Source organism: Tupaia chinensis, unplaced genomic scaffold, assembly GCF_000334495.1.
Source record: "Tupaia chinensis unplaced genomic scaffold, TupChi_1.0 Scaffold000104_1, whole genome shotgun sequence".
NCBI lineage: Eukaryota > Metazoa > Chordata > Mammalia > Scandentia > Tupaiidae > Tupaia > Tupaia belangeri.
Window position 1 is genome coordinate 1,946,525 of NW_006159568.1, and position 13,836 is coordinate 1,960,360.

The 13,836-nt window shown below is 51.8% G+C and overlaps 1 protein-coding gene across 1 annotated transcript in view; it reads left to right on the forward strand.

Annotated features, from left to right (window-relative positions):
- Positions 1 to 13,836, forward strand: part of SHB (SH2 domain containing adaptor protein B) — a gene marked incomplete at its 5' end in the record, with an annotated part of 162,259 nt that overhangs the window by 109,304 nt on the left and 39,119 nt on the right. Inside the window, 1 exon segment of the mRNA XM_014586009.2 lies at positions 11,930 to 12,101. Within this exon segment, the coding sequence (XP_014441495.1) occupies positions 11,930 to 12,101 (172 nt within the window).

Here is a 13,836-nt window from a genome sequence, read left to right on the forward strand (position 1 = left end):
CTCTGTGCAGCACTTAATCACTACTCTGTAGGGCTAGTCCTCAAGATTATTTATTTATTTATTTATTGAAGCAAAGACATTTCATTTGTGACTCATTATCTGAAGATTTGTCTCATTGAATTTGCTCTTTAGGCAATGTCTTGGTCTTAACCAGCAACGGGTCTGCCTCCTGGCAAAAAAGGAAGACAAATGACTCAAATGGTGCTTGGCATAGTTATTTTGAGTATTCATCTCTCTTCCCTGCTAGTTCCTTGATGGGTATTTTTGCCCTAGAAAGTGTGGGGCAGTGTCTTGCATATCAGGACTGATAGGGCAGCAGAAGGAAAGAAATCCCAAGTTCAACCTGCCACCTCCACCACTCATCAACTTCAGGACCTCAAGACTGGCTGTTCAGCTTCCCTGGGCCTTAGTTTTCCTATCTATAAAAAGAGGCTAGTCACAGCTTGTCGCACAGAACCTCTGTTGATCAGAGGAGAAGATTAAGTGAAAAGTTATCACAAGCCCTACCTGGTCATGTGTCTAAGAATTGTTATTGATGTTCAGGAAAGGCTTGCTACGTTAATTAAAATGCAGTGGCATATATTGGGTCATCAGAAAAGTCATGACAGGTTTTTCTTTGCTTTTCTATGCAAAAATGTGTCATGGCTTTTCCAATGACCCAGTAAAATCAGTACCGAAAGGTACTTAGTGGCCCTGGAAGACCCATTTACAAAGCCCATTCCTGGGACCAGCAGATGGTGTAAAAGTTACGTCACTGGACTCCCACATGGCTGATCATGGTTTAAGTCCCAGACCCAGTGGCTTGAAAATCATTCTGGCACCTGTATGTGAGTGCCCAAGATCCCAGGAGTAGAATGGAGGAGAAGCGATTGCAGCATAACCATCCCCCATGGGGGGGGGTGATTTCTCACTTTCCTTCTCACTGTTTCTGTCTCTCTCTTTGGCTAGTGCACACCCTAAGGTTAAAAACCTCTTTAAAAAACAACAACACCACCACCAAACGAAGCCCACTCCCAGTTGTTCTGGCAAGGAAAAGTGGGGATGGCACGGAAATTCCTAAATCTCAGTTCCAGCAACAGTTCTACCCACAAGGCACCAGTTGTACCATTCTATATTCCGTCCCTCCTGAGGATTGGGCCGCTGGTCTCCTTGGCTGTGAGAGGGTCTCTACTGTGTTTCCTCTCTGTCACCTTTCCATTCCAGGTAGGACATGCTTATGAACTAGTCGGTTTGCCTAGAGCAGCAAGTCTTGAACGCAAGCATGCATGGATGGAATTGCCCAGAAGTGTTAAACAGGTTGCTGGGTTCCACCTCCACGGTGTGATTCAGTAGGTCTGGGGGTGAGCCATGAGAACTTGTACTTCTAACTGGTGCCCAGTTGATGCTGATATTGCTGACCTGAGGACCCCACTTTGTATGTATACTGCATACATGCTGTGTATGAGGGACTCATCAAAAAGTTCATGAAGGGACCAGCAGATGGCATAGTGGTTACGTCACTGACTCCCACATGGCTGACTGCAGTTCGACTCCTGGACCTGGTGGCTTGAAAATCACGCCGGGTGCATGTGCATGCATGCCCAAGATGCCAGGAGAAGAATGGAGGAGAAGGGATTACGGTGTGGTCATCCCCCACTGGTGATTTATCACTTTCCCTCTCACTGTCTCTGTCTCTCTCTTGGGCAAGAACACACACCCTTAGGCAAAAATCTATACAAAGGGACCAATAGATGGTATAATAGTTACATTGCTGGACTCTCACGTAGTTGACTGTGGTTCAAATCCCAGATCTGGCAACTTAAAACTCACGCCCGGTGCATGTGTGTATATGCCCAAGATCCTAAGAGGACAGTGAAGGAGAAAGGACTGTGGCGTGGCCACCCCCTGGGGGAGGGGTAATTTCTCACTTTCTGTCTCTGTCTCTCCAGAGAGCACACGTGCCCTATAGAAAAAAATCTCAACAACAAAAAAATGAGTTCATGAAAAATGTATATTATGAAAAAACTGTGCATGGACTTCAGAATTTTTTGCACCAAAATAAACTTGTGCTATAATTCCATTTGCCCATGAACCCTTTGAAGTTCACCTCAGATTAGGTACAGGATAGACGACGCATAGTTAGGAAAGCGGTGACACAGTTCAGCTCGGGCTTTAATGTCACCTCCTCCAAGAAGCCTTCCCTGACATGCTAGACCCTTCCCCACACTCGGCTGGATAGGGACCTCTCCTCTGTGTTCCTCCCACCCCCTGTACTGGTGTACATTTGAGTGATTCTGGAGTAGCCAGATCCACCACTTATCACTGTCAGCTTGTGAGGTGCTCATGGTATTCACCCCTTAGCCAGTCCCCCCTCTCGAATTTTGACACCCTCCCAGGCACATCAAGTGAGGCTAAAAGGACAGAGAAAGGCAAAGTGAGAGCTATTTCCTAAACAATCGTGAGTCATCTCTGAGCCAGCTTAATTTGCTGATTTAAAATAATCCTGTGAGATAAGAGAAGGTGGGGGGGTGACAGGAAGTTACCATTTACTGAGCACCGGGATGGTGAAGCTGACATAGGTAACCTTATGAATCCCTGCGGGAGGCGGGGGTGGGGTTGTCTTTTTGTTTATTGTCATTGTCGATGACAGGACTGAAGCTCAGAGAGGTCGGGGGCTGGCCCGTAGTCACATGGCTGTGGCTACGGTGGGCCCCCCCCGCCTGTTTGGCCCTTGCTCCCTGCACTGCTGCACAGCTCTCTTCAGTGTGCAAAGGTCATTCTGAACACTTCCTGTGTGCTGGTGTGAGGTGGCCTGGCTTGTGGATGAGATGGAAGAAGTTTTGTCCGTCCCACGCTGACCTTGTGGCTTGTCGTCGCCCCCCTCTAAGTGCCAGCGCTCTGAAGCTGGATGCGGTGTACATCAGGCACCGATCCCCCGGGCGCCGTGATTCCTCCTCATGATCAGAATAAGCAGCCCGTCCTCTGCAGAAGGCTCCTGGGGCATCTCAGACGCGGCCACATGCCACCGCCTCACCGCTTCCTCACCGCTTCCTGTTCCCCGCACAGCTACCCACAATGCCTTGGGCCGGCGAGGAAATTAACTATCATGTTTGTACCAGGAGCTTTATGCTGTGTAATGAGTAACAGTGGTAATTAATGTTTAACACGTGTGAACAGCAGGTCTGCCGAGAAAAGGGGAGTTGCAAGAGAACTGGGATCGCTGGCTTCCTTTGGCTAATATGTTACCAAGGGACAGGTTTTTCCGGTTGATTTTTCCACTTGACATATGAATGAATTCTTTGAGTAACCTGAAAAAGAAGAAGAGGAAAACATCAGTGTTTAATAGCCTTAGCTCATCTGCTAATTACATTGATACAAAAGTTCCTTCACATATCTCCTCTGTGTGGAAAAAAAACAAAGGTTTGACAGAATGATCTTCGCCTTTCTGTTTGGCAAAGACTTCCACGTGGATGGAGGCGTTAAAGCTTCCGGGGGTCAGAGACCCTGTCGGCCTTGTCCACACCTGGATCTTCACCTAAATCAGAACCCAACACGTGGGCACACGTGGATGTTTGTTACAGTGTTGAAGAAATCAGGTCTTGGGGAAACCCACCCCACTGCATTCTTGGAAGGGTGTTCTTAGGTCATCGGGGAAATCATGACGTATTTTTGTTTCTGTGCAAAAGTACGTCGATAGGAAGGGGTGGCACACGACGTTCCCAGTGACCCATAGAATACACAGGTAGTCGTGCTGGCACAGAAATGGTTTGCTTTCCTATTACTTTTTTTTTTTTGGAGAGGTTTTTTTCTATAGGGCCTGTGCATTCGCCAGAAGGAGACAGAGAGACAGAAAGTGAGAAATCACCCCCCAGGGGGGATGGCCACGCCGCAATCTCTTCTCCATTCTCCTCTCGGGATCTTGGGCATGCACACACACGCACCCGACGTGAGTTTTAAGCCACCGGGTCCGGGACTCGAACCGCGGTTGGCTACATGGGAGTTCAGCGACATAAGCATTATGCTAACTGCTGGTCCCTTCTCCTATTATTCTTGTGCACCAACACTGTCTCTTCATCAGTGAGGCCGAGGACGTCTGCAGGGGCAAGCCTTTTTTTCATTTTTTGAAATCATCCCCCAAGGAGGATGGCCATGCCACAGTCCCTTCTCCTCCATTTTTCTCTTGGGATTCTGGGCATGCACATACATGCACCTGGTGTTTTCTTAAGTGCCAGTTCTGGGACTCGAACCAATTTGCTGGCCTTGTGGGATCCAGCCACCCCAAACTCCATGCCACCTGCTGGCCCCCAGGCAGGCATTTCGATTGGATGTTGGTTGCCATGGTTGCTGCCTTTGGTCTGAACTCCCAGTGAGAAGTTGAAAGTGTGTTTCTGCCTGTCTGAGGACTGGCCTTGAGTCCAGGCATCATGTTGGGGTTAGGCAGCCCCCTGAGAGCCATGCCTGTAGCCAGCACCCAGCTTGTCCCTTCCTGTCTTAACCTCACCTTTCCTCAGTGCCGTTTGAGGAGGTCGATGGCAGAAACACTCACAGGTGGGCTGGGGCTTTGAATCTTGAGGGCTGAGTGATCCATTTTCCTAATGCCCAGGCTGCTCTCTGTGGGGTCTCAGACTTGGGTGTGGGGAGAAAGTCACGTCCCAGGCTCTGGGAGATAGGTATGAGTGAGTGAGTGTGGGTGCCTGCAAGTAAAAGTCACAAGACACCCTGCATCAACCTGAGCAGGTCCCAGAGATGTCTGACAGGTGGGCCCAGCCCAGAACTCAGGATGGAACCAGGGTCTGGGCCAAGGGGTCTGGACTTAAAGCCCTGAGGTGGCCTGAGACAAGTGGCCTTACCTGTAAAATAGGGTGATGCCAGCTGCTGAGAGTCGGGCGCAGCGAACAAGCGCTCGACAGCTGTTGGCCTTGGTATCACAGGTAAGATCGATGCTGAACTTGTTAGGGGCTTCCAGGGTTCAGGAGACCTGGGTTCAAGGTCAAGTCTAGCACTTTGAGTGAGCATTCCCTTTTCCAGCCCCCCATTTCTTTTCAAAGAACAAGTTAGGATGGTCAAGACTGCTTGCTTTGGCAACCGCAGAGGCCCCAGAGTATAGCGTATTGAGTCATTTTCATCAGGCTTTCTCCCTAGATTTCCTGTAGCCAGGCAGCAGCCCTGAGGGTGGGGCCTTGCGCCAGCAGTGTGTCCACGTTGCCTTGGGAGAGGGATCACAAGTCAGGAGGAAAGCACACCCCTTTCCGCCAGGCCTGCTTTCCCCATCCCGGATATGGGTGTGCGTGTATGGACAGCGTCCCTAGTACCCGGGCAGCGTTCCAGGCCTGCCTCACAGCCTCCTCAGTGGCCTGCATCACGGGAGTCGCCACTCACCTCCCTTCACAATGAAGACCTGTGTTCTCAAGCACCTCCCACGACGGGTGGCAGCACAGTGCCCTGGGGCCTGCGTGTGTCTGCAAGGTGGACATAGAGGCCAATTGTTGCCAATCCTGGAAATGCAAACCAAACATTTGCTGAGCTACTCACTGTCTTAGGGCCCACCTGGAGGCACTATCTGCACTTACCAGCAGGTAAGGTGGTAGAGGGGCCTTACCTCCCTGGGTCTCAGTTTCTCAATCCGTAAAATGGGGTTTCTGATACTCATCTCACATGCGTCAGTAAGGATCATCTAAGACAATGTGTGTGTGTGTGTGTGTCTGTAAAGCTGAAGCAGCTGAGGCCTGTTGTGATGGGAACAGAGCTGTGGGCATCTGCAAATTTGTGGCATTTTCATAGGCTCCAGGGCTCATGTAGTCCACCTCCCCTACCAACCACTGACACCTCCCCTCTGTGCCCTCTTCTGGGGATCACAGCTGCCCAGGCAGCCGACCCTTCCACACCTTCCACCTTGCCATTTTCCCCACACAAACACAGCCTGGCTATTAGCAGAACCCAGAATCTGGTACCAAGGACTGCATGGGAGGGGTGCCTCGAGGCCTTGGCCCTGCCGCTGCACCCTTTTCAGAGGAATAGGATATCTGTGAACAAATACCACACCCAGAACCTTCTCCAGGCCCCTCTTGTCAGTCCCATGTGGATTATAAACGTGGCATTTACCCACTTCTGGCTCATCCACACGGAGCTCTGGAAACCTGCGTGGCAACTAAGAGCTCCTTGCCAGTCACTCCACAGCGTCCTGAGCCTCATTGCCTCTGCTAAGGGAGGCTCCGTCCTGTACTGGAGAACTGGCACCAGGCCAGGTGATCTGAACTTGGGCAACAGTGCCAGCCTCTCCTGGGGCCCCAGGTCCCTGGTTCCTTCCAGTTCCATTGAATCATGTCTGGCCCAATGTTGATGTTTTTCTTCCTGGACCTCCCTGAGTAAAGACACTCCTGGGGAAGCCCCAGGTGAGGGCAGGCCACCCAGGGCAGGAACCCAAAGCAGAGGGCTCTAGGGCTGGTGGCTGGGGCCTGCTGCCCAGCATGGCAGCCTGCCCCTTTAGTTTGGGCAATTCCATGACCACACCAGGCCTCATCTGCAAAAATGTGTCAGCCATAGTCCTGACCCAGTAGGCTCACTGTGAAGGTGAGAGAACGAGCACCTCACGTCCCCCACAGTACCCACCCTTGCATAGAAAGCACTGTAGAAAGATCGAGCCGTGTTTCAAAACTGCTTTAAAATAATATGAGGGACAGCCAGTGGCATGGTGGTTAATGCACCCGGATCCCACACGGTTGATATTGAGCTTGGAGTTCCAGACCCAGCAGCTTGAGAGGCATGCCAGGCGCATGTGTGTGCATGCCCAAAACCCCAAGAGGAGACTGGAGGAGAAGGGATTGTAGCATGGCCATCCCTCCCCAACCCCCGGCAGTGCTTTCTCTTTCTCTCTCTCTGTCTCTTTCCAGCAAGCACATGTGCCCTATAGCAAAAACTAAAATAATAATAAATTTTTTTTGGAGAGGTTTTTGCTATAGGACGCATGCGCTCGCCAGACAGACAGAGAGAGATAGAGAGACAGAAAGCGAGAAATCACCCCCCAGGGGGGATGGCCACGCCGCAATCCCTTCTCCTCCATTCTCCTCTTGGGATCTTGGGCATGCACGCACATGCACCTGGTGTGAGTTTAAGCCACCGGGTCCAGGACTCGAACTGCGGTCAACTACGTGGGAGTCCAGCAACATAGCGATTACGCTAACTGCTGGCCCCATAAAATAATAATAATTTGAGAAGGGAGCCCAGCTACAGAGTTTTCGTTCTTGATTAATAAGAAGAGGTTTTACAGTCCTGGGGAGCTGGGTAGAGCCAGCCATTCAGCACATACAGGCATCTGCTACACACCAGGTACTGTCATAGCCATTGACGTTTCAGCCCAACTGAACAGATTAAAGCATCCTGTCCTCCTGGAGCTTCCAGCTTAGTTGGAAATCCCAGTGGGGGTTGCAGGGGGAAAAGGGAGCTTTCTGATAGAAGGCAGTTTCACCTTGTGAGGACATGAAAGGAACTCTTGTGAGCAAGTATGACCGTGGGGAAGGGGTTCACCACTGACAGGGGAAGCAAAGCAGCAGCTCAGGAAGTGTCTTCACTGTTGTGCATTGAACACCTGTTATGTTGCAGGTACTGGCTGTTACTGACCATCAGTAACAGTGTTGTCAGCCCTGGTGTCCGCATGAGACAGGGAAGGCTCTGGGAGGTTTAGAAATGTGTGTGGAGTCACACAGTTAGTAATGGCAGAGGCAGGATTCAAACCCAGGTCTTCCTGACCCCTAAGTCTATATGCTCCCCATGATGCCGAGCTCCTGTAACTCCTCCGTTCTCTCAGTCCAGGCCCGCCCATTGGAGCCCGCTGCGTATGGGAGTGGGGCGTCTCAGAGGACACTGAGGCATGGTGCTCCCTCTGCAAGGTGTTCCTCCGTTCTGAGAAGACACCTGGGTACTTCACTGCAGTGCTGGAACAGTCATGTGGGCAAGAGACTTGCGGGGCTCAGGAGAAGAAAGGAATTCCACATTAGGGTCTAGGGCAGAACTTGCCTGAGGAAGTTAATGATGGAGCTTCGCTTCGCAGAACAGCTGGTATGGAACCAGCAGGTAGCAGAGGGTTGAAGGCGCTGGACTCCCACATAGCCAACCATGGACCTGGCAGTTTGAAACTGACATCGGGCATGTGTGCACATGTGCCCAAAATCCCAGAAGGAAAAGGGATTACAGCACCCTGGAGGGGTGATTTCTCACTGTCTTTCTGGTGAGCGCACACACCCTATAACAAAAATCTCTCTTAAAAAACATCAGAGAACAGCTGGAATTTTTGCAGACGAGAAAGGGATTCTAAAGGGTAGGCACAGCTAACACCAAGGCAGAAAGGCAGTGATGAAACTGGGGGCTAGCTGTCCTAAGGGAAACCCTGGGGGGGTTTTGTCAGGGAAGGTGGAGCTGAGTCACTGAGCACCTTGAGAGAGTTTTCCCTCTTGTCCTGGGGTGCAGGGGATCCAGAGAGGGTTTGTAAGCCCAGGCGAGCTGTGCTTGAGCGAACCACTGACTAGGAGGTTACTTTCTCTGTCCAGCTCAGCAGTGGACAGGAAGATTGGCCCTGAAGGAGCACATCGATGTCATGTAAGCATTTCCTGAGTACCTTCAGGCTTGGCACTGCATTGCACCTAAGTGCAGAACAGAGACTGGAGAGGGCCACGAAAATAAATCCCAGGCGCTGCCCCTTAGAACACTCAGGCTGGGGGGACCAGCAGTTAGCGTAATGGCTATGTCACTGGATTCCCACGTAGCTGACCACAGTTCGAGTCCCAGACCTAGTGGCTTAAACTCACGCTGGGCACGTGTGCGTGCGTGCCCAAGATCCCGAGAGGAGAATGGAGGAGAAGGGATTGTGACGTGGCCATCCCCCCTGAGGGGTGATTTCTCGCTTTCTGTCTCTCTGTCTCTCTCTGTCTGTCTGGCAAGTGCACGTACCCTGTAGCAAAAACCTCTCCAAAGAAAAAAAGAAAGAAAAGAAAGAACACCCAGCCTAATCGGCAAGATTGGTGACGGTGCCCTTGAACTACAGAAGTACCAAGAGCTGTGAGCTGCTAAGGAAGGGGAAGTTAGTTCTCTGCAGGTGGGGGCCTTTGTGCCAGACCTTGGAGGCTCCCAGACATACAGATGGAGCAGGAGGACAGTGATGCCAGGGCTAAAGGGAGAAGTGCTCCCCAGGGAGGCCGGATGCATGAGGCTCAGCGTCTGTCTGACACACCCTTCTTCTGTTCTTGTCCAGAGGAAGACCTGAGTGTGGGGTGAGCCTGACCTGTGACCAGCATTCCTTGCCACTTACACATGTGGCAAGGTCATTGGAAGGGTAGAGCTAATGTAGGCGCCTTGGAGGCTGTCTTTGTTGTTGGCAGTGACCAAACTTCAGGACTGGGTGGTATAAATCTATTGCACAACAGAAAGAGGACCAGGAAAGCTCTGGGAGATGCACGGGGGAATGGGAGGGGGCATTTGAGCTGGGTCTTAAAGGATGATCCTATCAGCAGGCTTGAACTTTTAGAAAGACATTTGGGACGAGATGAAGGTGGCTGGTTGGTGAGCCTTGGAGAACATTAACCAGGCCACCTCTCCCCCTGCTACTAAGGTAGTCTGGTCCCCATCATCAAAACCAAAGTCAGAAGAGCTCCCAGCGCCCCTCCTACCTACCCAGCTCTGCAGCTCGCTTTCCTCCTACGGGAATCTAACTTCCATTTTTAATTGCTTATAGGTGGAATTAATTAGGTTCTGTCATCCTGACGACTCACGGAGGTAGCATATTTTTTCTCTAAATGCAGATATTCTTTTGAGGGATTGTATCTTTATCTTTTGCAGAAAAACCACTAAATTAAAAGAATTGCCATTTTGAATTGCAGATTAAAGAGAAACTTAATTAGAAGGAATGAAAGCAGTTGTGTTTGGAGCTTTTGTTCTTAAATTTTTTTCTCTTTTGCTGCTGAATCACTGCACTTGGAGTTTGTATATTTGTATTTTAGGTGAAATGATTTGCCTAATTAAGCCTGTCATTTATCACCACCTGTTCTCCCAACTATATGGCCGCATTATTAAGCTTGCCGGCGAATGTATAAATTAATTCAGTGGGGAATTACAGTGTTGACTAGGACATTATTAGGGTTTATCCAATTTATCTGCTATGAAAACTGATACTTTTCCCCACTAAAGCAACACAGCAGCTCGTTAGGTTTCTTCATCCAGCCATCCAGTGAGTGTGTGTTATGCTGAAGTTACTGTGCTGTCCTTGGGGGGTGGGGACACATGTGGCATGGCCCCTTGTCCCCACAGCACCAGCCGTTGACACTCTGACTTATCTAAGGACCGTCTCTCCTCTCTAGGACTCTGAGCTCCATGGGCAGAGGTGTTGGTCTTTAGTCACGCTGTCTCCTCCGCCTTGAGCCCTGCCTGCTACATGTGAATGAGTGTCTATGGGTGTCATAGGTGGTGGGCTGCCTGTCGGACTCCCCTGCCTGGCACACGGGCTGGCCACGTGCTCTGATAGTCACTAGCATGGTGGGTCCGGTGCTCCTCAAGTCTTCCACTGGTAGGATTCTCCCCTTCCACTGTTTCCACTAGTGCTTAGTGGAGGGGCAGAAGTGCTTCTTGGCCCCTGATAGAAGAGATTGCTCGGTGGCCGAGACAGAGCAGCTGTTCACGTCCCTCTGTCCAGGAGGCCCGACTGGCTGGGGCCGGAGGATGGCTCGCCACATCCATGTGTGCTCGTTAGAATAAGTGCCCTTGTGTGGCTAATCCAGGGACATGTGTCTATGGGCAGCCAGGCTCTGCTCCAGGAACCTGGTTCTGCAAGTACTGGTCAGGTTTTCTCAGCACCCTCTATGGGCCGGCCAGGGTGGGAGTGTTTGTAACCACTGAGGAGCACAGACCACATGCCAAGCTCTGCTAGGACCTCCATGTGCCTCGCTCATACTCCATGTGCCTTGCTCATATCATCAGCCTGAGGTAGCTGCTACCGTTATCTCTCTTCTTCAGAGAAAGAAACCGGGCCTCAGAGGGAGAACGCCCCAGGTAGACTAGCTGATGTCAGGGAACCCTTCTGGCAACTGCAGCTTCTGCTCTGTGAGAGCTATGGTATCTCCAGGAGCCTGTGTTCAGGGGTCATCCTCCCCAAGCCTGTGGGGATGAGCAATGCCCCCACAGGCCCAGGGTGGGTCGGAAGATCTATGCCAGTAGGCACTACCTGGCCCTCATTTGGGTGCTGGCTCCAGGACTGAGCTGACTGCCCAGGGCCTGTGTGGGAAGGTCCGGATGAAGAGGAGCAGTCTTGGGGAACATAGCGTAACCCTTGTAATCCTTTAGTAGAACTCGAGGGGCGTCCCAGGACAAGAGAGCAGATGCAGCCAGGGCAGCCCCGGTGGGAAGGGAAGACGGGAGGAGGAGGGGAGCCTCTTGCAGGCAGGTTTCTGGCACAGTATGAGGAACACCTACCCCCCACTTCCCGAGAACTATCCAGAGATTGGAGTCCCTGCAGGAGTGCCAGCCCCACCCCCTTGCTGGAGGTTGCAGGGAGATCTCTGTTGGGATAGACTGACCTTGGCCTCCAGAGACTTCACCATCCCTTCTAATGCACTGTCAGGCTCTGACAGCACCTCACTGTCCTATCTTAGGAAGTAAGCCCCCCCCCTTTTTTTTAGAATTATTTATTTGATTTTATTTATTGTTAAACAGGGCACCATGCACTTACTAAAAAGCAACAGAGAGGGGTGGGGGAGGGGAGTGAGAACGCAAAGCAGCAGATCTGAGACTCTAACGTATGTTGGTGTCCTGAAAGCCTCCGTCCTGCAGACTGTGACGTGCCCCCTGGAACACTGGACTGTTACCCTGCCATGGGCTATCCAGTCACTCCTGGGCTGGGCTCCAGTCACTCCTGGGCTGGGCTCCAGGTGACATGCCTTTCTCTCTCTCTCTCCCCACTCCCCCACAGCCCAGTTTAACGGCAACGAGAAGCGGCAGTCATCCCCCTCGCCCTCACGGGACCGGCGACGCCAGCTTCGTGCTCCAGGAGGAGGCTTCAAGCCTATCAAACATGGGAGCCCCGAGTTCTGTGGGATCTTGGGAGAAAGAGTGGACCCTGCCGTCCCACTGGAGAAGCAAATGTAAGTTCCCAGTTAACGAAGCCCACCCTCGGCTCTACTTCCTGTCACTGCCCTCTCTGTTTCCTTGACTTGCTTATACGAATCTGCAGACTGAGGGCATGCCAGCGCTCCAGGCGCCTGTACTCAGACCCTGCGGCTTCCTCTGTGCTGGTCAAGCCACCATCAAGTCAGTGGGGGACCTGGGATTAGAGCAAGCATCTCCTAACTCCAGCCCCAGCTTTTCTGTCCACACTATTCTGTCTTCCTTGCCTTCAACAGCCAGTCGGAGGGACTACAAAACCATCTGCACGGTCCCCCTTCACTATTGTAGCCTCGTTTCTGGTTGCATCATGCAGCAAATGAGTTCTCAAACAGCTGAGTATAAACTAAAATCCTGTCCCCAGAGTGTACGACTAAGAGTGGGTGAGATTTATTTTCTAACTGCAGTGACGTTTTTGCTTCACATCTGCTTGATATTAGCTGGGCAAAGCCTTTACAGCCCCTCTCCCAGGAGATGTCCCAGCCCTGGTCAGTGGCCAAGGCTTGTGCATGCTGTCCCGGAGTCTCCTGCCCTGTCCCTCCTCACTGCCCCAGCATGATAATCCCCTTACACGGTTATCCCTTCCCTCCTCTGCCAGGCCCTGCTGGGTACAGGTCTCTCTTCTGCTCTGAAACCTTCAGGGGCTCCCCATTACCTCCAGGGTAAAGCCCCATCTCCCCCATCTGCCATTTGTTCTGTGAATTGCCCCCAGTCTGCTTTGTCAGTTTCCAACCATGCCACATAGCTGGACTAGAGTGAGCTTCTCCCGGAACTTTATAAAACAGGTATAGGATCCTGTGCTGGCGCCTTTGGGTATATCGTCCACTTACAAGCACATGTGCAATAAATGGATCAGTATATCCATTGCAAGATGAGAAAGTCTGGGCCCAGGGAGATGCAGAGCCTTGCCCAGGACTCACTGCTCGGAGTGATCCTGGCCTTGTAACCTAGCCCCTACCGTCTCCCTGACTTGCCCTCCTCTTACAGTTCTGTCACCCTCATCCTGAACACAGGCCCAGGGCAGGTATTTGGTAAGACCAGGAGTTGAACGACACCACGCACTGGTGAGCCCTTATGTGTATCGCGTACTGCATTGCTCTTGGCCCTGGGGGATGCTGGTCTCAGCACAGCCGGTAGTGCGTCCCCTACAGGAAATGCTTGCTGGCTGAGCAGGATGCAGGGTTTTCCGAATGATGTCACTGCTCCCTTTTTAAGCGTGAGCTGTCATCTCAGGAGGCCACAGCCTTTATGACGGCCCCCCTTTTGCTGTTTGGAGCGCTCCTGGCCGACGCTGTTAATCATTCTTACAGCTGCGCAGATCGGGTGGGAGGTTTCGCTTATTTCTAATCAAGCTGTGCACTTTTAATCAACAAACAAAGCAGGATCCAGAGGTGCCTGGGAGCTCCTTGGTGTGCAACCCAACCAGCAGTGCCCAGTGTGCCTGGGCGGACCGCCTGCCCTCTCCCCACCCTGCTCTGAGCTTGGTCCCGGGCTCCATTTCCTTTCCTAGTCATTCCTTGACCAAGTCCAGAGGCATGACTGGCTTTCCCTCCCCACCGCCCCATCTCCCAGCCTCCCACGATCATATCGGCCTTCCAGAGCCCTGGCTCATCTCCTAAAAGGTGTGCTTAGGTGAAATCCTACTTCTGGGAGACTACGCAGGTCAAGGATCGCGTGATTCTCCCACCAGGCTGATGATGCATCGGAATTGAACCG